At 35.0% G+C, this 25,723-nt stretch overlaps 1 protein-coding gene across 5 annotated transcripts in view; it reads left to right on the top strand.

Moving 5' to 3' along the window:
- Positions 1 to 25,011, top strand: part of RBM26 (RNA binding motif protein 26) — a 47,138-nt gene extending 22,127 nt beyond the window's left edge. For 4 of the 5 annotated variants that reach the window (XM_074535582.1, XM_074535581.1, XM_005487519.4 and 1 more), the window contains exons 11-22: positions 402 to 561; positions 1,952 to 2,116; positions 5,528 to 5,659; positions 6,645 to 6,716; positions 9,864 to 9,992; positions 12,145 to 12,219; positions 12,869 to 13,039; positions 13,699 to 13,803; positions 16,239 to 16,448; positions 18,123 to 18,209; positions 21,017 to 21,130; positions 24,203 to 25,011. In XM_074535582.1, the coding sequence (XP_074391683.1) occupies positions 402 to 561; positions 1,952 to 2,116; positions 5,528 to 5,659; positions 6,645 to 6,716; positions 9,864 to 9,992; positions 12,145 to 12,219; positions 12,869 to 13,039; positions 13,699 to 13,803; positions 16,239 to 16,448; positions 18,123 to 18,209; positions 21,017 to 21,130; positions 24,203 to 24,292 (1,510 nt within the window). In that variant the 3' untranslated portion in view covers positions 24,293 to 25,011. The remainder of the gene's footprint in view (positions 1 to 401; positions 562 to 1,951; positions 2,117 to 5,527; positions 5,660 to 6,644; positions 6,717 to 9,863; positions 9,993 to 12,144; positions 12,220 to 12,868; positions 13,040 to 13,698; positions 13,804 to 16,238; positions 16,449 to 18,122; positions 18,210 to 21,016; positions 21,131 to 24,202) is intronic. The other variant, XM_074535583.1, reaches the window with a different exon arrangement.
- The last annotated feature ends 712 nt before the right edge of the window (positions 25,012 to 25,723 follow it).

Raw genomic sequence — 25,723 nt, 5'->3', positions numbered from 1 at the left:
GGTGCAAGGTTGGAAGGGATTTTAAGAGATTGCTGGGAGTGAGGAAAGCCTTGAAGTAATAGTTATTTGAAACAGTAGTTGGGAAGTTTCATGGAATAGCTAAGCAGTTTTTGGAAAGAAGCAATGTAAAAGTCAGCAATTAGACTGACTGACTGAGCAAATAAATATGAATTATTTCACAGATTTATGTGCTGAGGTATGCTGAGAATATCAGTGGGGAAGATAGCAGTTGTATGGGTGTGTGTCCTGTACTCTCCTTCACTCTTCTAAAATTGCATTATTTTTTAAGTCTGCAGATCTTTGTGTCTCATACACACATGCTTCTGTGTAAGCATATACAATTTAACATTGTGTTTGCTAGTTTGCTATGGATTTCTGGCTTGATTTTTTATTTGTTGCAGGCAAAATTTTAACAGAACAAATAGTCCAGGTTTCCAGAAGAAAGTGCAGTTTGGAAATGAAAATACAAAACTTGAATTGAGAAAAGTTCCACCAGAACTTAACAACATCAGCAAACTTAATGAGCACTTCAGTAAGTTTGGAAACTTAGTCAACTTGCAGGTAAGAGTCAACAAAGAGAAAGCAGTATGTTTTGATGTAAAGGTAATGGTAGTTGCTGAAAGAAGAATGACAGTTTTTTTCCTGGTTCCCTGGAACTCCTAATTATTTTCCTAACTTGTTTCTTAAACAAGATCTCATTGTTTTTAATGATATTGCCATTGAAGAAGCAGAAATGAAATGTTCTAGTCATCTTTTAGATTTTGAACAAATGTGTTCCTCAGAGATAAGACTTTTAAGAGACATTGTTTAAAACATTGAAAATTGATTACACATCGGTTTTTCCCACACATTTTATCAAGTTTGGATATGCTCTCATAAACACTCTGTATATACAGAGATAAATTGTAAATACAGAAAACCTGCATTTCTCATCCAGAAGGCAGTCATAATTGTGACATAATTGTGACATAATTGCTTTCCATGGTAATGACGGTTTGTCCCTTAAAATCACCTTGTGATTTATTGGAGTCACCCAATAAGCAATTGAAGAGAGAGGAAAGCAGTGAAAGAACTAGGCCCTGACTTAGGCTGATGTTACATATTGCTGTAATGTCAGTATTGCATACCCAGTCTCTGAGCTACTCAGTGTGACCTTTCACTGTGCTTCATTATCAAGTTTCAGGTGCTACCATGCATTTTTCGAAACCTTTTTTTTTGTTTGTACTGAGGGCTGGAATGAAGAAGTGCAGCAATATTTTTGTACATACTGATATAGTACAGAATAAACTCTGTGCCTGTCTGAACACTGGAGGGATTTTAACTCTCTCTTAATTGCTATTAAATATTTCTTAAGCTTTTCTGTAGTTTACCTAAGAATATGGTGTATTAGCAGGCAATATTATTCATTAAGGCAAGTAAAACATGGGTGTGTATGGAGAGACAGATATGTATATGGAGATTGCAAGCTGTGCTCTTCGTGCAGAGTATAATCTTGGCTTTGGAAGCTAAAGTGATGTGTTAGTGCTCAAAGGAGGGAAATCAAAATGAACTTTGCTGTCTAGCTCTAATATTAGATAGGACATTTACTATCTGACCCCTGCATTTTTCGTAGTAATTTTCTTTATTTTGCTGATGTTTCCTTTTGTCTTTCAAACAACTGCTCATATTTGCAAACAGAAATATTGTTACTGGTTAACTGGGGGTTTTGCTTTACTTTGTTAGTTTGAGGTTTTTTAAACTATTCTTAAAGTTTATTAGCATAAACTCGAGGTTGATTTTGACACCAGGCCTTTCAAACGGACTCATGAATGGGAAGTATCTAATGACACATATTGGGATTTGGGTGTAAATTGTGAGCTTCTAAGCCTAAAAGCTAATGATTTAATGATAATTTAGACACAAATGAGAATCCTCTGTATGGTAAGTTTTGTTCTTCTGTTTTAAATCTTAGGTTGCATATCAGGGTGATCCAGAGGGTGCCCTTATTCAGTTTGCCACCCATGAGGAAGCAAAGAAAGCTATATCAAGTACAGAAGCAGTATTAAATAATCGTTTTATTAAAGTTTATTGGCATCGAGAAGGCAGCGCACCGCAAATCCAGACTACTGCACAGAAGGTAGAGGATCTAAGTCTGTTTTAGCATATTGTGTAAAAAAGAATCTTCAAAACATTTCCAAGAGACTGTTCATATCAAGTAAACTAAGTTCTTTTGAAATAATGACTACTTAATTTCCAAAGTCACTCTTCAGTTGTAAATTCTTTGACCTGATGTACAGTGTTCAGCAGTTGATTAGCAAGAGGAGACCAAAGGTATTTAAGGAAAGCCCTTCTGTGACTTTCTGTGTATTCCGCTCTGCTATCATGTCAAGCAAGATTTGAGGAAGCTCTCTGCTGAATAACATCTATTTTGCTTTAATTAATATAGGCTTTTTGATTTCTTTTGGTGAGCATAAGAAATACAGCAGAGGTTTATTTCTTTTCATGAAAGATGATCTCCGTTTTCTTCCATTACATTCTGGTCTTTCCCTTTCCCTTCCTGTTGAGCATGGGTATTGTTGTTCAAAGTAACAGAACAATTTGGTTTACACGTAGGTGTCTCTGTATATACACACGTAGATCTAAGGACATGCAAACAACAGTGGAAAAGAACTGCATTACAGAGACTGATTTTCTAGGAAGGGATCAGGGATGTTTTTAAGTAGGGAGGTAGTTGATGATCCAGGGATAGAATGGCTGGGATTGGAGGTGTATCGCAAGAGGTCCAGAGTGGGCATGAAGCATTTCTTTGCTGAGAGAGTGGTCAGACAATGAAACCAGTTTTCTAGAGAGGTGGCTGATGGCCCCAAGCCTGTCACTGTTTTTAAGAGGTATTTGGACAGTACTGTTAACAATGCGCTTTAACTTCTGGTCAGCCCTGAACTTTTGGTCAACCCTGACCAGACAGTTGGACTAGATGATTGTTGCAGGTCCCTTACAACTGAAATACTCTGATCTACATTTTTTTATTGAATTGCAGAGACGCATTTGGAAGTTGTCATGTTCGTAGCAGCATTGGCAACATTAAAAACAGTAAAACAGCAATTACTGTTGTGAAGGGTAGATTTGTAACCTGTGTCAGGCCAAATCAGACTTGTCAGCAGTACAGCAGTGGCTGTAGTCAAGCAGAAGAGGAACCTTGGGTTTGCCATGGCTCTCTGGATTATTGAGTTGAGTCTTCTCAGTTAGCAGCTGGTGTAACAAGTCCTTCAAAATATCTGTGTATCCTGCTCTATTGGATTTGCCATCAGTGTGGAGTACACATTCTGCGCTTCAAAAATACGAGACAGGCTCTGTAGAAGAAACAGTCAATTATATATGCTGATTTGATATGTGAATGACTTTAGTTAGGGGATTCTTTCAATTGGTGCTCTGAGCTGGGAATTCCTACTTCCTCTTGATGGTTTGTGTCATCATCATTTAGAATCAGTGACCTGATTTTCCCTGGCAATCCTGCTTTACAGCATTTTAACAGTTTTCTTTCTCTCCTTCTTTGTAAGAAATGCCCTGATTTTTATCTTCAGAAATTCGGTTTTAATGACATCTATCTCACTGTCTTCCCTGTTATTATCCTTTAGATTTTATCAGTATCCTTAATACTTTGTCTAAAGTAGTGCTGCTCAAAGAGGTCATTTATTTTCTAAGTTTGATTTTCATCTCAGCCAGAAGAGGGCAGTGGAGTACGTCATTTGCATTCCTATAGACATTCCCTCTTACTCCAAGGATAGCTTGGACTATGCTATCAGCTTATTTGCTGATTGTGCTACTCTGAGTATTATTGGAGTATTAACTCTATATTCCCAAACAAGCATTCGATCTATGTAGGTCTTATTTGTAGTAGTCCCATAATTTTTAGTAGTGTTAACTAACAGCTTCCAATCACAGCACATTTAGCAAGTTAACTTTGCTGGTTTGAGAATGAATTTCCCTTAGTCCTGGGGACAGTATTAGATGTTCCTGCCTCACCCAGAACAGCCATTTAGCACATGTCTGCAGACTGCATTTTGAAGTCTGTTATCAGCAATAGAAGGCACACAGTAACAAGAAAAACTTTTAACAGGAAAATAAAGTTTTAAGTACAATGCTTCAATGTTCTTCTACTCCAAGATATAACATTTAACAAATTGTTGAATCAGTAAACAGGTGTTTTTTGTTTGTAAGTATTTCAGGAGCATGAATATTTACTTTTCTTTTTGTTGAAATTAATATTTGGTATCATATCTGTGAGTAGTATGGAAACTTTATACTTCTTCATATACTATAAATACTTATATTTTTGTCAAGATTTCTGTTACATTAATTAATTATGGGTTAATTAATTTCACCTGTAATTGTAATGACTTCCAACCAGTTTTTGTCCATCATACACCAAGTGGAAAGTCAGTTGACTTTTAAATTGTCCCTTCAGTAGTATCTGGTCCAGCACAATTGCTTAACCATTGCTATTTTATCAGCAGGATTACTTTAGAAATTCTTTGCTGTAGAATTTCCAGAGAGGTGGAAGTACTTTAGGTAAAGATGGTGGGAGTCAACTATAATAAATCATCAAATAAAAGGCTTCTGCCAAGAAGCAGAAAATAATACGCTTTCCACATCTGAGGCAGATAAAACAGGAAGTTCTAGGCCTAAAAGGCAGCACAAAGAGATTTAGGTTAAATATTAAAAAAACATTTTCTAATGCCAAAGCATACTGAAGCACTTCTGCCTAGAGAGGTGACAGGACCTGTTTCATCTGAAATTTGTAAGAACGAGATAGATAGATACTGTCAGTAATGGCATAACTGACTTTGCCCTGCAGTGGAGAGAAATGGATTAGGTGACCTTCTGAGAGCTATAAATATGACAATAAGCTTGCTTGGAAGCATATTTTTTGGTCTTAACCGTGGAATGTTTTTGTCGAAGAAAAAAAAGGAAAGGTGTTAGCTGTCAGGGTATATCCATTGTAGATTCACAGATTACCTACTCACTTTTCTTATTCTTCAGTCCCATGACTGCATGTTTCTATATCTTTTTTTTTCTATTTTGTCCAAGTTAAACACAGAGGGGATGAAAAGTGTGACCTATCTCTGTAAAAAGTGAAAGTCTTTGTGATACAAGTTTGTATTATGTTTTTTCATAACTAAACAGTTGATGGTGAAAGAGTTGTAGGAGGAATCAGAAGACCTCTGTATTATGTTTTATTTTGTTCTAACAGGTGGAATTTAAGTTAGGCTGAGTAAATATAATTAATAGAAGTAAATCAGTTGTTTGGTAACTTCTGTAAGTTGTAAGTGTAGAATGAATGTTATTGCCACTCACGCTACACAGACCTTCAGTATAACATAATAAATTTCATGAAGTGCTTGTTTATCCCATCAGGTGAATGGTAGAAGGGAAGAAGTGTAAACATAAATTCCATTGTAATTTCATTGTATGCTAACTGAATGACACGTGTAGCAGCCTCTGTTGTTAATCTTGTGCTGTGCCTTTTGGGGGCTGGCTGGTGTTGCAGGTGATCCAGCCCTTGGTGCAGCAGCCCACTTTGCCTGTAGTGAAGCAGTCGGTGAAGGAGCGGCTCGGCCCAGTGCCTGCAAGCAATATTGAACCTGCAGAAGCACAGGGTGCCAACGCAGAAGTCGCTCAGGTTTGTACCCTAGGGAGGAATTCAGTTGCCTGCTCTTTCTGAAATAGGTTCTGTGGTGTAGGAATGTACCAGTTACTTCTGTGGTGCAAGTACACATTTACTACTTCAAAGTGCTTTTGCTTACATTGTTAGTGGTGCTTTCCTGTTAAAGTTTTCTTCAGTGCAATGATATTTGGCTTTTTTACCTGAGCCTGGTACTTAATTTTTTAGTATTGTTGCTTTTTATATAGTTTAAAAAGAAAAACTGAAAGACTTTCAGACTGTTTCAGGATTGTTGTGTTATATTGCTGGTGTGAGATTTCAAAATAAAGTGAATCTCTATCCAAAGAACTAAAAGATAATTTTTTTCTTTATATATGTATTTTATCTGTTAAACACCTAAAACCATTAGAGAATGAAGCTCTGTATCTAGAAGAGATTTTAGAATTTGTTCCTCTCCCCTAATAAAAGGAAGAATGTAACACAGTACCCGTGTGAATAATGACAGAATCTGGTGTGTTACTCCCATTAGAAATAGTCTTTAATGTTTTCTTATATTTGCAACATTTCCTTATTAGCATTATGCCGCTGCTTTGGTTTTACCTCTGGAAAGGAAGACCAGCACAAATCAGAACACATTTGTAATTTAAATTCAAACAACTTTCTGCATTTGATACAGATGTAATCTGCAAATAGCAGATTATAGAACACAAGAGCTGTAGTATATTTAAAAGGGCCTGTGCAGATAATCCTCTGCCAGCTAGCATGTCTGGAACTTCTTGCAAAAAATACGAAGGATAATCTTTGATTCCAAATTTGGCTTTGTATTTGTCTTACCAATTGTAGATGTATAGTAACTGAAAAATATCTAAAATTAATTTTATTAATTATTTGAATATTTTTCTTCTATTGTTGCTTAAAAGTCTATGATTTTGTTAAATATTTTTTCTAAATTGCTAGTGCTTGTAGTGTACATTTGAACTATAATTATGCTTTGTTTTCTTAGAATGTGACTAAATTATCTGTGAAGGATAGACTGGGTTTTGTGTCAAAGCCAGTTACTCCAACAACTGAAAAGGTAAGAAAATGTTTCCTGTTCTCTCATATTTATTTTCAGTAGAATTATTTTTTTATCAAACCCCTTGTGTCAGTATTGTTTCATAACTATGAATAAAATAATTTGTGAAGGATTAGTATTAGGAAGTATAATGAGTCAAAAGTCAGCAGATGGCTAAATGATTATAAGAAGGGCAGAAGCTGCTATTTTGTGGATTTTGTTTAATCTATCACGTTTCTTTTATTCAGTCGTACAAAGAACTGGATATGTTTCATAATCCTGACTTGTTTAGAAGTATACCAAACAAAATTAAAAAATAAATAAATTTTTGACATTACATATGACTCTGTAGAACACACTTCTATAAAATGTTTCTGGTCTTCTGTGACATTTAAAAGATGATGCTGTAAACATTTACCGTTTTATTTGGTTTTACAATTTGCAGTACTTGTGAAAAGATAAAGGTGGAAATTAATCAGTATAGAAAGGACAAAGGTAAGGGGGGAAAGGTGCATCTGAATTGTGGTTATGAGCTGTGTATTTTGGCCAGTGTTTCCAATCTTCAGAATACTGAAAGTGGTTGATGTGTTTATTATAGTAGCAAAGTTTGTAATGCCTGTTTCCAGATCTATTTAGCACTTCAGGGGATAGGCTTCCCCAATGTTCTTAACATTGATTTGAGAAAACTTGTAGCAGAAACACAGAAAGTTTTGCCTCGTGACAGGATTCCTCTGTGTAGGTATCTATCTTTTCTATTGGGAGTTAGCTTGACCTGAAATAAATGAAGCATCCACTATATTTCCCCACACACATCCCCTCCCACCCCTTTTCAGTATGGCAGTTGATGGATTAAGTGGCATCTAACAGGTAAAATTCACTTACATAGAGTAATACTTAACATAGAAAGGCAACAATACTTGAAGCTGATAATATTAGTTGTCATATTAGAGAATGTGTCTTTGATTCATTTCAAGCCGAGCAGTCCTCCTAAATGCATGGATCAAGGCTTCTTGCCTGTATTTTGTCGTTAGTCTCATTAGTTCCACTCTTGGTACTCTAAATTAATTGCAGATAAATACCTTGCTGTGTATTCCTCATCTGCATTTTACATACATAGTACATGCTTACTTTAGAAATAGGAAGTCTGCTTCATCTTGCAGCTTGAATGGAAATACTTTTCCTCATTTTGTAAGAATTGAGTTATCCTGAAACACTTTTCTACAAAGAGTAAATTTTATGCTAGAATGTTTTTCTGTTCTGTTGTCTTATAGTACAGATGTGATTTTGGTGAGTGGCTGTTCACTGGATGTGTTGTGAAACAGCAGTTTCCTTTGACATTTTTAGTAGGATTCTAGAGCCTGATTTGACTTATTTTTACCTACTACTGCCTTTTTACAAAGAAATACCTTGCTTAGTTTGCAGGCATTGTATTCTATAACCATTAGAAGTAAAATGATTGACATCTGTCAAAAAAAAAGAGACGTCATGTTGTAGATGATGGATGTAGATGCTCTCCTGATGGAGAGTACGGTTTGACAAGAACTTTGCAGTGAGAACAGAGGTGGCTGTTCTTCCCAAAGGGCAGGAAGAAAAGGTGCTGAAAAAGTCATTGTGAGACTTCGTAGGATCTGTATAGGGATTTGTAATTTGTGTATTTGTGAAGAGATGCACGCTATTCACACTATTGCTTCTCTTGAATAGTATTAAGCAATTTAGAAGACCTTAGTGTTGCTTTTGACTTGTCTGTGTTGGTGCCGTGGCTTCTTTCCTTACATCTCCTACATAAAAGAAACGAGGAGATGTGGTTCACTCTGCCCTGAAGACAGTTCAGGCCGAGCGGAATGTTACATTGTCAATATTTTTGTCTTTGCTTGATTCTCTGTTTGTTTGTCTTGTAGCCTGTCCTAAATCTACTTTGTAATAGAGACTGTATGATTCAGATATGCATACTTAAATGTTCTTTAATAGATTTATAAAAAAATTCCTTCATCTTTGTAATGGCCTGCTTAGAGCATTTTGTACCACCTTCTATAGTAACTCATAACATGTGTTGGTTTCTTTTTGCTGCTGTTTTCTATGCACTGTGTACTCTTGAAAACACTTTACTATGGGAAGTAATAATATAATATCACACGGAAGTGCAGAGGGTTTATATGAACTGTTCCTGTTGTGAATTCTTCTGAGCTCTTGGTCTTTTCTTCCTTTCTGTTTCTTGTCTGTCTCTTTTTTTCTCCCCTCCCTGTTGGTGGGCATTTTGCTATTTTATGGAGTGCATGGTGACTAATAGAATCTGCATGCATCTTTTAATTTTCCACATAGATAGAAAGTATTTTTAAACTCTTGGAAACCATACTGATTACAGAAATTTTTCTATTTTCTAACAAGGTGGACAAGATCATACCTATATTATCTCAACGACTTAGCTGGGTATTTTTCAATAGTAGCATGCCAAAAAAACTCTTTAAGGAACAGGCTCAGAAAGCAGTTCAGATCTTCAGATATTGTGGAGAAGTGCATAGTATGTTTTAGGGAGATAATAAAGCAGTTCTCAGTGTTCTCAGTAGGTCATGAAGAAATTTCATACCTCATTACAAATGTAGGAAAGAGAACAGAGAGACATAGGAGTCTCTTCCTGTGCTGTATAACGTTGAAGACTTCCTTGTTCTTGAGTTACTTCTTGCTGATTGTGCAAGCTCTACTTTGCACCAACTGCATATGAAAAGAAACTGTTGTCTCTATGTTGGACCTTAGTCTCTAAAATTATGTTGAACTTTTTCTTGGAAAGTTCATGCAGCCATGAAATACTGTATTTTAGACTTCAAAACACAAAAACAACAGTTACTCTTGCAAAAATCTCAATCTTCTGTTTCCTTAGTTATGCTCAAATACATAAATATTTATGTATTTGAAACTTGGAAGTGCATACAAAATCTCAGTGGAGAGGATTTATAAGCTGATGTTGATAGCTTACATACCTGATGTAGTGCTGCCTCTTCAGAAATTGTTTAACTTCAACAACTCCAAATCTAATAGCTACACCAAATTTTTAGATTCCGTATCATCAAAGGAGACAAAAGAAAATACGCTTATATATTTTTAAGCACTCATGCGGGTTTTTTAAAAGATTGAAATTCACTGGCAAAAAAATAAAATGATTTCCTCCTATAGGTTTTATCTACTTCTACTGGCTTGACAAAAACTGTGTACAACCCTGCTGCTTTGAAGGCAGCACAGAAATCTTTGCCTGTTGTTTCCACTTCCGTGCTAGACTCTAATGAAGCACAGAAGAAAAAACAGGTAAATTAAATATGCTTCTTTTTAAAATGGACCTAGGTTGGGAACTTGTGGCCTAGAGATAGAGCACTATGATGTATATTCATCACAAGAACGTAGATGAAACTTGTTGCAAGATTGAATTCACTATAATGTTTTTTTTTTCCCCCCACATATTACAAGAAAATTCAGCATTGTTTTGTTATTTTTCAGTGTATGTTCAGGCAGTGTAAGCAGGTTTAAAACTGTAGAAATTCAAAATGTGAAACACTTTTTCCTGGAATCAGAATCTACACGTTGAGGTATGAATTGTCTGTTGTGAGTGAAAGGGAGTATAGTTTAGTCACTGTTCTTCTCTCTTAAACTATTCTGGAACTGGCCTCTATTCTCAGTGCATTTTGTACATGTGACCAAAGTGGTTTCTTCCGGAGAACTGAGAATTTTATGACTGCATTTTGTTGTTTCTGAGCTATAGTTCTTCTGCACCCACATTTATTTTTACATAGTGCTAGGCTTTCTCTTTTTTGCATATGTTAGAAGAGAAATGCAATAAAAATGTATTTGGACTTAATAAGTCACTTAGTTATAGTTTAGCTTGCTTATAATTTCCAGGAGGGCACATCAAAGCTCCTTCTTCAGGTTTATCCTTATCATTTAGAGAAACTGAATACAGGACATTGTTTGCCTTATTGTTTTTTAACCACAAATTACGAATTACAGTACTAGGGTTACATCCAAATGTAAGTGTTGAAATCAGTATAATTGTTAAAGATTTTGGTCAAGTACCACTAAATTTCTGTAATTTATGTCTAATGTCATTTGAACTAGCAGTTTGTAGCTGCACATGAATTTTGCCACTGGTCCAGAATTTATAGAAAGCAGTTCTGATTTTGAGATTTCATTTAATGTTTGTCCCCTAACACATGTTTTTATAATTAGAGCCTTTACCTTTCAAGTTAAGATGCTAAATGCCTGTAAAATGGCAAAAAACTGGTAATAAAATTGCTGACTCATCATAACAGTTGTAGAGGGTTTTTTGAGAGAAGACAATGAAGTTGTGCCTAAGTGATTGGCTCCTTTTTCATGTGATCTTGTGCTCCTTCCTGCCTTCAGAGATTTCTGTTACAATATAGCAATACTTGTGGAAAAACATTATTTTGTGGGACTGACTCCCTTCTTTTCCTCCTGTCTCCCTAGCTTTTTTCACATTCATCCCATTATCTTACCTTGCCTTTCCCTTCAGAAAAATGATTGCACACTGTATTGAAAAACTAACATTTCATGCAGCAGAATTTGTCAGTATTTGGGAAGACATACAGAAATTTGACTGCTATTTCTTTTTCTATGGCTGCTGTGGATTTGCAATACTTGTATAAGATATTCCACTTGCAATTGATCCCAGCTGATCATCTTCTGCCTCTCCTCTACTACTCCATGAAATATGTTGATATCAAAGCTCTTAAGGGTTTTCTACCGTCTAAGGCTTCTGTATCTGAGAACAAGAAGCAACCGCTTTCTTACAAGCACCATTGGTAGGCTCTGAGCACAGCAGGGGTGGCATCTCATCCTGCTTCTCATTTGGAGTGCAGTGTTGTCACTTACTGATGAGTTTCAGTTCATTTTGATTTGCCCATTGCCTGCTCAAGTTTCTGTGGTTGGCAGATGGAGTAGCTGTACTGGTCGTTCCCAGTTAGAGTGCTCATACAGAAGGGGTGCTTTTCTTTGGGTGACACTTCAAGTTTAGGGAAAGAAAAAGCGTTTTTTTACTTGTAAAAGTTCTGGAGACTGGGTTTTAATTGATGGGCTTGATTTGCAATTGCTTTCAAAATAATTGTGCTCACACATTTAAAACTTGCATGCTGTACCTCTTGAGGTAGTGTAATATGTTGCCTTTCAGCTTTCAGTGGAGTTGTGTAAGGTGTTACTTTATATGTGAGCAATAATAAACGTCTTCCCAGCACAGATCTAACTAAAAAAGATAATTAGATCTTTCTTTAATTTGGTAATGTGTTATATTCTAAAACATAGTTGGAAATATCAGTACCTTGCATTTCCTGTTACTATTTTTTCCCCTGTTATTGTAAGTTACTACTGTGTAGTTGTCAGGCATAGTATATTATTCTGGCATTAATGCTTCAAAGTCTAGAAAGTTTCTGTAATCTTTTTATGCTTCTAGGAAGCACTGCGACTTCAACAAGATGTGAGGAAAAAGAAGCAAGAAATCTTGGAGAAGCACATTGAAACACAGAAGGTAAAATACTGGTATTAAAGATAGTCACCAATTCAGTTACAAAATCTCAGTTCAGTTTAAAATATTTCAGAATTTGTAAGAATGAACAAAAAAAAGTCTGTAAAATAAGCATTCTCTTAGAATGGCATTATCATAATATTTCAAGTTTATAGTTTTAATTTAACTTGTGCTATTAGTTCACTTAAATAAAACCCTACAAGCTCATTCAATTTATGTCAAATTTAATTGATATTGCCTAATTTGGGAGTGACATTTATATGTTTGGGAGAAGGGAAAGCCAAAGTTCTGTTTGACAAGAGCAGGAGAGAATGACGTAGAAAATGATGCATGACTGCACTTAGGCTTAGGAAGAGAAAAAAAGCCTGAGTGTCATTTAAGTTGAATAAAATTTTGAAATAATTCAAGTGTTAAGTTAAACAAATCTGTCCAAGTGAATTGGAAATATCAGGTGTTCATTTGGAAATGAATCAGAGATTCAGACAAAGATTTCCGTTTATACAAACTGTTAAAAGTTCTATGTGTTGATTTGTAGGTCATAGCAAAAGAAATGCAGTATTTGTTTTTTCCATTAGTTGTAATGAACACTGGAAAACAGGTATGTATTCGTAGTTGCTGAGTAAAAAGACTTTTCTTTTTCTGAACTGGACAGATGCTGATTTCAAAGCTGGAGAAGAATAAAGCCATGAAGTCAGAAGACAAGGCAGAAATCATGAAAACACTGGAAATTTTGACTAATAGCATTACCAAGTTAAAGGATGAATTAAAAGGTGTATCACCAGGAGGAGGGCCTCCTTTAAAAAGCATGAAAACTAAAACTCAGGTACTCAAGTTTTGGTCAGCTTTTTAATAGATCAATTCACATGTTTGTTTCCGAAGAATAAAACTAAATAGTCCCATCAGCAGTTTTAAAACCCAAACTGGTTTAGGTTTTTAATTCTCTTTGAAGTGAGATTTATTTTGCCTTCTTATCAAAGGATCATAGTATAGTTAGGCAGCACAAATATCTTCTGGTCAGGCTTTATACACAAAACAAACTGTACTGGTATGTAATTTCCTGTGACTCTTTGTGTTACGGAAATTTGTTAATATGGTAATCTTTTAAGACTGAAGATTATACTGCTCAATTTTCTTTTGATCTGGGTGCCCATATTTAGATTTTACCTGTGAGGAGTACTTTTCCCTCAGCTTGTTTTAGTTCATCTCATCACCATAACATCTTGAATTTTTATTGTATGTGTCTTTAGAAAAAATTCCATTAGCTTTGGCTTTGCTTGGTAGTCTAAAAGGTTTGACATCACAAAGCTCAGAAGAAGTTTCACCTTGCCGTGAAGGCTCCTAAGCTTGTGCTTTGTTTTTGGAGGTGGAAACCCAGTGTAATGAGCAGAATACCTGCAAAGTTACAGCTTTTTACTTAACAATTGTTTCCTTAGTACAGAATGTGAACTGTGGAACTAATAATTTACCATAACAATTTCTTAGATGCAGAAGGAATTACTAGATACTGAACTGGATTTATACAAGAAGATGCAAGCTGGGGAGGAAGTTACTGAATTAAGACGAAAATATACAGAGCTGCAGCTGGAAGTATGTTTGTGTTTCTTTTGTAGCAATTAAGTTCTAATCAAATATTTTCCTTTATGTTTATTAGCTTGCATATTGTATCATGAACTATTTTATCCAGAGTGCACTATTAAGTTACATGTAGATGGAGACATTTAGCAATAATGTTTTAAAAACACAGTTTCTCTATTGCAGTGGAATTGAGAAATAGTGTTGTCTCTAATTGCAATTGCTAATCTGTTTAAATTCTATAACTGTTTAGATGACATGATATTTTATAGATTTGTGGGTAATAATGCTTTCTTGAGAATGTGTAGTGTTTTTAAATTGTTGCCTGAAGGTCGTTTTGTGTTTGACCCAGACAAGTTAAGAAATACTGCCTAATCTTTTGTTCCTAAGTGTTAGCATCCTTTTAATGAGATTAATCAAAAAGGCCGAGATGCCAGAAATAATATTATTACAGTGTTGGTTTCAAGAGGAGAACTTAACAGAAGCAAATAGTGTTTGAAGAAGTATTCATTGTGTAAACACACAATTTTTTCTTCAAGTATTTAATTTGAAAAAAAATTGAGATGGCTGTACAAAATTCTTTATATGTGTGTCTAGTTTTGAGACACTATAAATACTGTGAGTGGTATTTATAGTTACACTGCACTTTCTTGCAATATCTACTTGAATCACTTAATAATCTTATTTCTTTTTATTGTTAAGCAGGGCTGCTGTGTCACTTAAAACGCTCTTGTCTTAATGAAGTTTGTGTATTACTGCACATGAATACAGTGCACCTATGTGTGGCCAAGTTGCATTAAATCCTTTAGTTGTTATGCAGCTTTAGTAATTGTGAAAATAGTTTTGCTAATAAATTAAGCCAATTGAATAGAGATGGTACAAAAGCTTATGTGAGTAATGCTGTATAAGTGTAGTGAATGCTTGTTTATAAATTCTGCATCTCATAAAACAAGTGAATTGAATGATATGTAAATTAGGAAAAGTAGGTGCACGTTTAAGATAAAGTTACATCATAGCTGAGTGCACTAATCTTACTCTATCTCTAAGTCTGTTTGTAGTTTGAGTTGGGTAAAAAAGAGCTCTTTCAGGACAGTAATATTTAAATGAATTTTCTGAAGCCTTTAGCAAATACCAACAGAATTAGATGGAGAAAAACAGGCTCATCAGTAATGCACACTTATGTTTCAGGGAACAGCATGAAATATATCCCTTGCCCAGATTACAAGAGGCATATGGAGTTTTTTTCCCTTGATGTTTGTTTGATTTTTAAGTATTCTTAAAAATTCTTCTAAAAACTTTTATTTACACATTATGCTTGTGGCTTTGACTCCCACAATATTTAATGTGTTGTTTCTTTGACTCATAACTTGTTTTTCTGTTCCAGGTGACCCTGACTTTACTGAAAGAAAATCCAAGTAGTTTACAGCTTGTTTGTTGAGTCAGCATGCCCTGAATTACTCACTTAAACATTTTAAAATGCTTAAAAAAACCCAAACAAAGAACAAAACTAAGAAAACCCAAGCACCTCAGGATTATGTTTATAAAAAACTAAAAAGCAAACTAGATACTATTGTAAAATTATCTGAATAATTTAATGAATAAAGCCATAAGAAAATTATCTCTTCATGGGTAGCATCACTGACATGGATTAAAGTAGTGCCATCACTGCTTGAGTTTGTAAACACTGTAGGGTTTATTAAAAGTGTGGTGATTTCATTTAACATTTGATTCCTATGGCAGATGTATTTGGGTTCAAAAAGGTGTATTTTCTTGCTGTCAACATTGAAATTAGATACCTGAAAGTGGTCTTTCAAAGCTTAAAGTAACTTTTTGATATTATTTTTTTAAATGACTGTCCCTGTCATTGGCCTTTTGATAGTTCTTGAAGAGCATATGCTAGTTCTTTAGAAGGGGTACACAGGTACTGTGGAAATGGAAATTTTTGAGTACCTAGAGCCAAGTGTTCATTGAATACTTTGCCCTCGGAGGTGCCCCTTAGAAGCCTTTGTTTCGTATCTTAAAATTCTGTGGCCAAAATAATTCTGGTCAGAATAAAGGTCTTGCCTAAACTTCTGGGGCAAATGCATAAAGAGACTAATTAAGTAGCTAGACACCATAACAAGAAATTTTGATAATGAAATTTCAGTTATGCAGCAGTTGTTTTTTCCTATGAGGAATTATTCTTCACAGATAAGGGCTCTTTTGATACCTGGTTCTTGTTTCCTATTTCCATCCTATTATTGGTCTGGTAATAGTTGACCCTTAGATAATTGGCTTTTGAATGTTACTTAAATGTTCACCTTCTGTTTTTTTAAGACCTGCAAACTGTTCTTTGTGGTGCTTTCTTAGGGGTGTGTTTTTAGGAAACATGAGTATATGTGTTTGCTAATTCTATCTAAACATGCGGAGTGTGAATTTTAACCTGTCAGTGTTACGTGTGCACACCGCAGGCTGCCAAGCGGGGCATTCTCTCCTCGGTGCGCGGCAGAGGGGTTCACGCCAGAGGCCGGGGCGCGGCGCGCAGCAGAGGCAGAGGGATCCGGGGCCGCGGCAGGGGCAGGGGCGTTCCTGTGCACGCCGTGGTGGATCATCGGCCCCGGGCGCTGGAGATCTCCGCCTTCACCGAGAGCGACAGGGAAGATCTTCTGCCGCATTTTGCGGTATGTCACATTTGCGCTCTTTTCTTTCTCCTTTGGATAACATCTTTCCATTGAATCACTTGTTTTCACCTGATTCAGTTCCTCTGGAAATATTGTCTAGGAATGAATCTTTAGCATGATATGCAGAGGAAGCAGTAGGAAAAGATAAAACAGGAAAAATACACTATTGCTTCAACTAGTTATAGCTGTAATCACATAGCATTTATACAAGGCTCTTTTTTTTTTTTTTCTTACAAAGACAAATTCTTACATTTGCTCAGGACAAATGTAAAATTTTTACATTTTTTTAGGTAAAAAAAGATAAAATAATTGAAGGGATGGTGAGAACAAAGATTTGTTGCCAAACTTTCAGTACCTGAAGTCAGTCTGTCTTTGTTGAAGTACCTTAACGGACATTTTCTTCAAACATTTTCCATGCTTTTGCCCAAATTTCTGAGTTTAAGAGTCAGAATAAAAATTGTGTACATCTTGAAAAGGCATCCAAACATTTCTGTCTGATCATATACTTGAGCTTAAGAAGTCAGATATTTTCCTACTTTTTTTTTCTATTTTCAGTCTAAAAAACTATTAATTGGCATTCATAATTTTTTAGCAAATTTTTGTTTGCAAATGTAATAGTGAAAACTCAACATAAATTTATAAAACCACTTATCCTCCAATTGAAAAAAAAGAGTACAACAAAAGCAAATTTGTTTATTTTGTGGAATAAATGCTAAGAATATCATGTGAATCTCCATCTGTGCAACCCTCTTTATTTGTTTGGGTTTTTTTTTCCCAGCATTCAATTGCAGTGGTTCTTTCTGAAGGGAAAAGTCTAGGAGCCAGTTAGTCCCTAAATTTTGCTCCAGTCAGTGTACTTAATATTTCTTGTCAGGCAGTCATGCAAGAAGCTTTGAAAAAAAATCAAACAAGGACCTGTCTCTCTTTGTATAGGAACCTTACTGTCTTTAACAAGCAAAAATATTAATCAAAGAGAATCTTAGTAACATGAACAGAGACAAATCCATTCACAGTGTTAGTAGGATAACTGAGAAAAAAATTAGTTACTCAATTTTGCAGGTTGCAAGTTTGATGTTTTAAACTTGTTTCAAATTCCATTGGAAATGCTCTGAGCTGTATTGCTGATTTTGTGATGTGAAACCACAATCCTCTGCACGTCAGCAGTGCAGTCCACCTGCACAGATGTGGTTTTTTGTTGGTCTTTGCAGCTTACAGTGATGGCAGTATCAAAGTTAGCAGTACCATTGTGACCATTAATAGCTAAGTCATTTTATTAAGATGCTGAAATACAGTAAAGTTTTCAAACTTTTTCTGCAGCTCCTGTAGAAATATTTCTGTGGAATAATTTCATAATAGACTAATGTAATCATTTCAAGATCACATCTTTCTAATCAGAAGAGAAATACCAAAGCAGAGTAGGCCTGTTTCTATAATATCTTTACCTCATACCTATAAGAATTGGAAAATCCAGAGACGAGAGCACTTTGATGGTTTAAAAGTGCAAGTATGAGTAACTGTATTCTTGTCTAGGACTAGTACTCTGGCATTTAGACTGAAGTATACACTGTGCTAGTTTTCTACTTTTTTTTAAATGACATTTTATTTAGGACTGCATTTTTAGGGGTGGGAGAACTATTTTACTAAACTTTTTTTTTGTTGTTTATTTATCAAAAGCAATATGGTGAAATTGAAGATTGCCAGATAGATGACTCTTCTCTCCATGCGGTGATTACTTTTAAAACAAGAGCAGAAGCTGAAGCTGTGAGTATAGTCTTTCTTGGTAGTACACTGTAGCATTCAGATACTTTCTGTTTATGTTACACTTCTGTATTTGATTAAATGTAATGCTTTTAACTATTTTAAAACTATTGACACAAAAGTGTAAATTAAACACAGATGTCAAAACTGTATGGCACTGAAATACTTAAGAAATTAAGTTTATAGCAAAGCGAGGTGCAGGATGTAAGAGGGAAATTAAGAGAAGCACTTAGGAATTTGTATTTAGATGTCTTGGTTTATCTTCATTTAGTTGCCAGGTTTTTTCACCTGAAGAATTGGTACCCTCATAGTCTACCTGTAATTTTCACTGACATCCTGCAGAGTCAACCTATATATTTATTTGGGGATCAGTTTGGTTTACCTTTGTCTAAAAACCTCTGGTGCTGTAAATGGGATTTGATCTGATATTTTTTCCCCTCTTTTTTAGCGTATTTTTAGAAATTTATGGAATTACAGAAGTATAGGGTTGCAGAAGTAACTTTTAGAAACTAAAATGTAGAGTTGACTTAGATTGTAATTTGCTATCATTACATTTGGACCATTAGAACTTAATACATTTGGCTCAGCAGGACTCCTGCCTTACTTGGTCCATGGTGTAGGCATATAATATAGGTATATTTATTATGTGATCCTGAACAAATTAATGAACATACTTGTTCTACAAAAGGTTTGTTTCCTTCAAAATCCTTGTGTCACTGTTGGGATGGAGTAATCCCGAAAATATTAGGGACTACAGCAAGAGTGAATTCATATTTGCAGTGTTGCTGTATGAAAAGATTTCAGTTTATGTTTATATTTTGTACAAATTTTATCTTGTGGAGTTTACCTGAACACAGTTTTCATACCTGGCCAGACTGTTCTCTTTTCATCTTGAGACACCAGTGAGGTGATTGACAGAAAAAAACTGCTATTTACAATGCACATTAACCACTGGGGACAATAGCTTTGAACGCTCAGAGTATCATTTATGGTTAGCTATTTTAATATCCATGTGCCAAAGATGTTTTAGAAAAACACAGAATTAGTTTTGTTTGTGAAACTCTTAGCTTAGGAATGATGAGTGCTAACTGTGTGGAGATAGTATTTATATAAAAAAGGAGGTACAATTAATGGTACATGGTGGATACTGACTGATAGAGGAAAGCTAGTATTGTACAGCTGTATTGAAGGAACACAGTTCAACAGTGAACAAAAGTTGTGTTCAAAGATAAAAGCTACTGTAATTAGTATATTCATAAATGAATTGAATTAAACTTGGGATTTTAGTTCTGGTGCTTCCTGGTGTTGGGTACTTCCTTGTGCAGTTTCATATTCTTTGATATTGTAGTTTACATAAGAAATACTTTTAAGTGTGGAGAGAAAGTTCTGCTTGCCTGAAAATAAAAATAGGTCACCTAGAACAATAATCTGTGTTTGTGGACTATCCAAATAAAGTCTTTACTTCTCCCAGATGAAGTATGACTCAGTGCAAGGATCAGGATCAGGATTCATGATCAGTGTTTGAGATATCCATGTTTTAGTGAGCATTAAAATATTTAACTGTCAGCTTTGTGTTAGATTAGACTTTGTGTCTAATTTCACCTTCATTTTTAAAGGAAGATTTTATGAAGACTAGATTCAATCAAATCTAGGAAAATTTGTATTTTCTTTAAGATTTTCTTACATAGTCAATGTATTTCCATTGGAATGTCTGTGTTTACAACTAAAGTATTAAGGCTGGTAGTTTGGGAAGTTGTAGAAGGTAATCATTAAAAACATCTGCTGAGGCAAATTGTGAAGTAAATGCACCTAATATTTTGCCTTCTTAAATGAAAATAGACCTAGGCTTTATGATCATGTATGTTCTAGCCTAGAAGGAAGAGGAAGATTCCCTGTTGTAAAACGTTGCATTTTTATATAGTAGTAATTTCTTCCAAAGATTACAAGTTATTTTTGGACCTAAATGTCACTTATAAGTACTTTAAAAAATTCTAGTTCTGTGACATTGTGATGAGACCATGGACAAAACTCTCCTGAGCTGCATTTTAATAAGCATAGAATCTTTTAAATTTATCATAAATTTATATGTACAGATTTAAAATTTATACCTGGGGACTTTAATATCACACAATTCATGTTCAGATGTCATTGAACATGTAATTGTTTCTACATTTCACATTATGCTGTACTTTCAGATTGTACTATAAATCTTTTGTGACCATGACGGTTATTTCGGAATGTTGCTAACGCTGATTTATGCTCATTCATGTTACTTTAATTTGAACATACTATTTCTAAAGCAGACACTTGACGCAGCTGGTACTTAGAAAGACATGAATATCCCATAAGTTAAAAATTTTTACATTTCAATTACAACAACTTTACAGGAAGTGGAACGTTTTCCAGTAGATTAAATTGTAATCACAGAGGGGCTTTTTTTCAGTTGTTTGGTTGTTGGGTTTTTAAAAATATGTTAAATCATTTGTAGGGATGTCTTACTTCTTCCAGTAAGTTATGCATTAACAGTTTTGTGTCTGTCTTTGAAAGGTTGGGGACCCAGCAAAATAATACTTACTGAACCAACACCTTCCTGGTTTTTATGTTACCCACATTACGAAATAATTTATGGTTTTCCAAGCTTATTTTCTTTGAATGTATTTTCATCATTTTCCTCAAAGGCTGTATGAATTGCATGTGCAGTGGATCAAGATGTTTCATTTAACCGAGTAACAGTACTTCAGTATGAACATATTGCAACTTAGACTTTCTTTTGTAGTCATGTGTAACTAAGATAGTTAAACTTGTTTTAGGCTGCAATTCATGGATCTCGTTTCAAAGGACAAGAGCTAAAGTTGGCATGGAACAAGCCTGTTGCTAGTATGTCAGCTGTTGAAACAGAAGAAGCTGAACCTGATGAAGAAGAAGTAAGCTTGCTTTTTCTTTATTTTTTATTTTAATTTTTCTTTTTTAAGATTAAATAATACAACTTTTTCAAAAATAACATTTATCTGTGGATTCATACTTGTTTTTTTTAATCTAACTCACATTTTGATATCTGAAAGTAGATTTCTGTATATTTCTTGGGGTTTAGGGTGTTGGAATTCTAGATACTTTGCTTGTGCTTGCAGAAATACTTAATTTCTTACATAACAAAATACTTAATAGGATATAGCTAGACTATGGAAGGCACAAGTTTGAACTTGCATGAGATTGATGATTTTGTCCAAAACATGGGTTTGTGCCATCTGCTTTTGGCACTAATTTCTTAGAGGATCATATTTTAGACTCTAATTTCACTTTATGGATATGGCTCAGAGGATACAGGTGAAGGAGTAACTCAGAGCATTTTCTGACTTCACTGCAAGTGAAGTGATCTAAAGTACCTTTGCTGAGTGTTAATCTTCATCATGGTCCATAAGAGATACTAAAGCCTTGTTCAAATAATCCTAATTGATTAATGTAGGAATAGTGGGGCAATATGTATTGATGCAGTCTAACTCATTACACTCAAAATACCTATGTTTGTGAATTCAGAAAAAGTAATGTCACCTGGCTATAAAGTCAAGCAATTTTTTCCAAATTTATTTACTGTCAGTTAGCTGTATCCACATAATTGGCATAGAAAAATTGAAGTGGAAGTGCACCTTGACTTACTTGATGACAATATTTTGTCCGCATCTTTTTCCTGTGGCCTTTTGGTGGATCTACCCTAGAAGCAGCTTCACAGGTTTGCTTTGATCCAACCAAATTTGGTTAGTTTTCTTACATTGGTGGTGTTCATTTTCTGTTTTTTTCCCGAAGAAAGCCGCATTGTCTGCTGGCTTCCTTTCTCCAAAAATGCCAGTTTGTTTTTTGTGTGCCAGTTGAAGATAGGTGCATTTGTGCGTTCCAGTTTACTGAGTGCTGCTTTCCTCATGTACACAAACCTCAAGCATTGTCAGATGGTCATGGGCTGTGAGAACAATATTATGGAATCTTCAGAGCATTGTAGGTATTTTGTCACATCTCCTTCAGGGAAGTACTGCCTTGGAAGATCAGCAGCAGTGTGTTGATGCAAGGAGTCTGTATTTTTGAGAGGTCTCTTTTAGTAGCCACTTCACTGAGCCTTTTTTTGTAGTGAAGGAAGGGTATGCAGGGATAGGCAAACATTTCAGCATAGTAAAGGAAGGAATGTACAGATTCATTGGTAGGTGAACTACAGAGAGATCTGTCTTTTAACTCCCTTAGCTAATCATTCTTGTGGAAAATACCTAGGAGTTGAACTTGGATCAAAACCCTTAGCTCTTCATGGGTTTTGTCTGCTTGCTACTTACTTAATTTGTTTTATAGCAGGAGTTGTAAGCACATGAAAAAGTTTTTCTTCAGTCTTTCGGACTTGAGCACTTTAGAAAATCCCTGGTGAGTAGGCAGCTAATTATAAAAGCATCTGGTATTCCTAGATGCCTTATGTTCTATACCTGGGTGCCTAACAAAAAAGTTGACTCTGCTGAGTCAACAGTTGATCCCTAAGAAGAGTATAAAATGTGTAAGTAGAGATAGTAGAGATAACCTTTTAATCATGAGGGGTTTGCAGTTGAGGGACCTCTTGAGTCAGATGTCTTTGTAGTTAAAAGGCCTTGGCATGTGTTTATTGTATTAATTTAGCTGGTTTCTTTAGAATCTGAGTATCATCTGTAATGTCCTGTATCAAGGAATGCTCGTGTTCAACTCTGTCTACCCTGAATAAGTATTGTTCTATTGGATCTGCCACCTACATGTTCTCTCTTCACTTTCTTTATGATTCTTAATATGCAGGGACACTGTCATAGTTCCCCTCAGTTCTTTTATCTCCCTGTAGTTGTTTCCCTCTATGGAAGCTTGCCTTTTTGATCATCTGTACTACCACTCAGTCTTGTGCTCTGTAGAGTTCTGTGCTGTGCACTGCCCAGGACTACTCCTCTTTGGCTGTTGCAGTGTTGTATTTTAGCTCACTGAACGTCAGGGAATACTGGGAAAGAATCTAAGTCCTCTGAAAGCTTCTGTGTTTTAGTCAGGGTCAGTCTGTGCAGGCATACATTGATAGACAGGTAAGGAGTTAACAGACCTCCTTTTGAAACTGTGCTTTTCATATGCAAGAGTAATGAAGATAGTAGTTTCTCTCTCAGAAGACTTCATAATTTTGGAAATCAACCTTCACACCTCTTGCTGAATTTGGAAATACTGAAGCAAAAAACCTACCATTCCTTAGACACAAAGAACAAATAAGAACACAGCAGCTAACAGCTGGGCAGTTTTGCTAGGGAAAGACATCCTTGTGTTTTATTCCTTCCTTAGCAATAGCAGAGTATGCTGTGTTAGGGTTGATGGTCAAAAAATTTCCAAGATAGGATAGTTTATATACACCTCTATGTCTATATGTAGATAGAAATTAAATCAACTTACATTCAAAAGCTTTGAAGTCTGTCAAGTTACTGTGTTACAGAACAGATTTGAGAATATACTAATACAGTGTGTCTGAATTTCTCTAAATACCTGTCTCCCTGCCTAGTTTAAATTTTTATATTGATTTCAATCTTGATTAAGCTGTCAAAATCAAAAAATCCTAGATTCAGCCTTTTTCATATTGTGGAACATGTGGATTTAAGCTCTTGGATGAAAACAGATGTAGGTACTGTGAAATGCAAAAAAAATTAGTTTTCAGTATAGCATATTAAGTTTCATGGGAATATAGCAGCTTGGACATGAATGATATGCTGAAGAATCAGAAGAGCTGTTTAAAGATGAGGTACATGTGTCATGGTCATCTTGAAGTCTATTGAAAAAAAGTTTCATTTGCCATTTAGTAATATATCTATATAAGACATATATATCCAGTGTACTTTATTGAAAGCATTAATGTTTACCTATTCACAACCAAATTTTCTTCTGTATTAAAGTGCAAGTGCCAGAGATTTGTATTTTGCCTTTTGATCTTTAACATTTTTTGATATAACGGTTATTACATTTTTCTCTTGAAGTTTCAGGAAGAATCTTTGGTGGATGACTCACTGCTTCAAGATGATGATGAAGAGGAGGAGGAGAATGAATCTCGTTCGTGGAGAAGATGATTCAACTGATCGACGATGCTAGAGCTGCACCTGTGTTGCATTAGTATTACCTAATGTACTTCTGCATCTTTGTATTAAAAGGGGTTTTGTGATGAAGTTGGATTCAGATATAGATTAAAAAGCAGCTGGTCGGTTATACATTTTGGGAGATTGATGTTTGAGTTACATTTCAGTAAATGATTGCTAAAGACATCATACTAGGAACATATGCAATGTTTTTATTACATAGTTCTACAGAAAGTTACAGAATTCTTTGGGTTCTTTGTAATTTACTGAATTGGTCAAACAAAAATGACCAAAAGTTGTTATAACATAGATAATTTTTGTTCTATTCCAGATACGGAATGAAAATTTGCATTTAAAATCTTTGTGAATGTTTTCAGAAATGAATAGATAACAGTACTAAACTGAAGTCTCTAAAGTTATGTATTCATAATATTGCATAGTAGTATGCTTAGGCTTTACTATGTACTAGCCTTTTGTTGGATTTGTGTACGTATTTTACCTATGGGTTTTAATGATAAAGTGTATGACTGCTTTGCATATAAGTCCTTATGACTTTAAGATGTTAAAAAAATAAAGAAATGGAATGGTCTTAAAAAAAAAAGAAAAAGAAAAAAAAAGCAATAACCAAAAAAGCTAAGGCAATGGTCCTTCATGATGGAAAAAAAAAAAAAAAAAAGAAAAAAAAGAGAAAAGACCATTCCAGATGGCAACCCCCACCCCCATGTTCACAAAAGGAGCTTGAATCACTATCACTTACACTAAAATAATACTGAATATATGAAACCAATCTCAGTCGTGTTTTATCCACATTAACACATGGTGAACTCTTCATAAAAACTTTTCAATGTTCTGAATTTGAAGTCATGCAAGTCAAATCTTAAATAGAATAGTACTCTCAACAATAAGGAATTTTTTTTAATATATCTTGCACTGGGCAACTCTAGAAGAAAGTTTGATGCCACAAAAATTACGTGCAGTACTGAAATACAATTTAGAAAAATATGTGAGGAGAATCTCAATACTTAGTAGGTAATAGTCTAAACATTTTTTATATTCTTATGTTTTTGTGATTACTTTTTTTCATTCCAAATGAAACACTTGGAAAATCCTGTATTCACACTATAGCACATATTCACCATTCAAAAATAGGTGAAATGTTAGTGTGCTCTCCAGGAAGTCTTCATTGGCTCTTTTTAGCTGCTCTTTCTGGTATATGAGGTCTGAAGTTGCTTCTTAGGAAGGGGAACTGCCTACTCTTTTGCAGTAAAGGACTTTTCAGGAAGACTTGGTTTTATTTCTACTTAGTGGCATTTTACTGGACTGGTTTCAAAAGGAAACCCATGTTGAGTATTAAATTCTTGGGTTTTGTTTTTTTCTGAAGGGAGTGGGTGGGGTGTTGTTTTGATTTAATCTTTTCCCCCCATT

This window comes from Zonotrichia albicollis, chromosome 2, assembly GCF_047830755.1.
Source record: "Zonotrichia albicollis isolate bZonAlb1 chromosome 2, bZonAlb1.hap1, whole genome shotgun sequence".
NCBI lineage: Eukaryota > Metazoa > Chordata > Aves > Passeriformes > Passerellidae > Zonotrichia > Zonotrichia albicollis.
The sequence above is the reverse complement of the archived record's forward strand: the minus strand, read 5'-3'. Positions and strand labels throughout refer to the sequence as shown.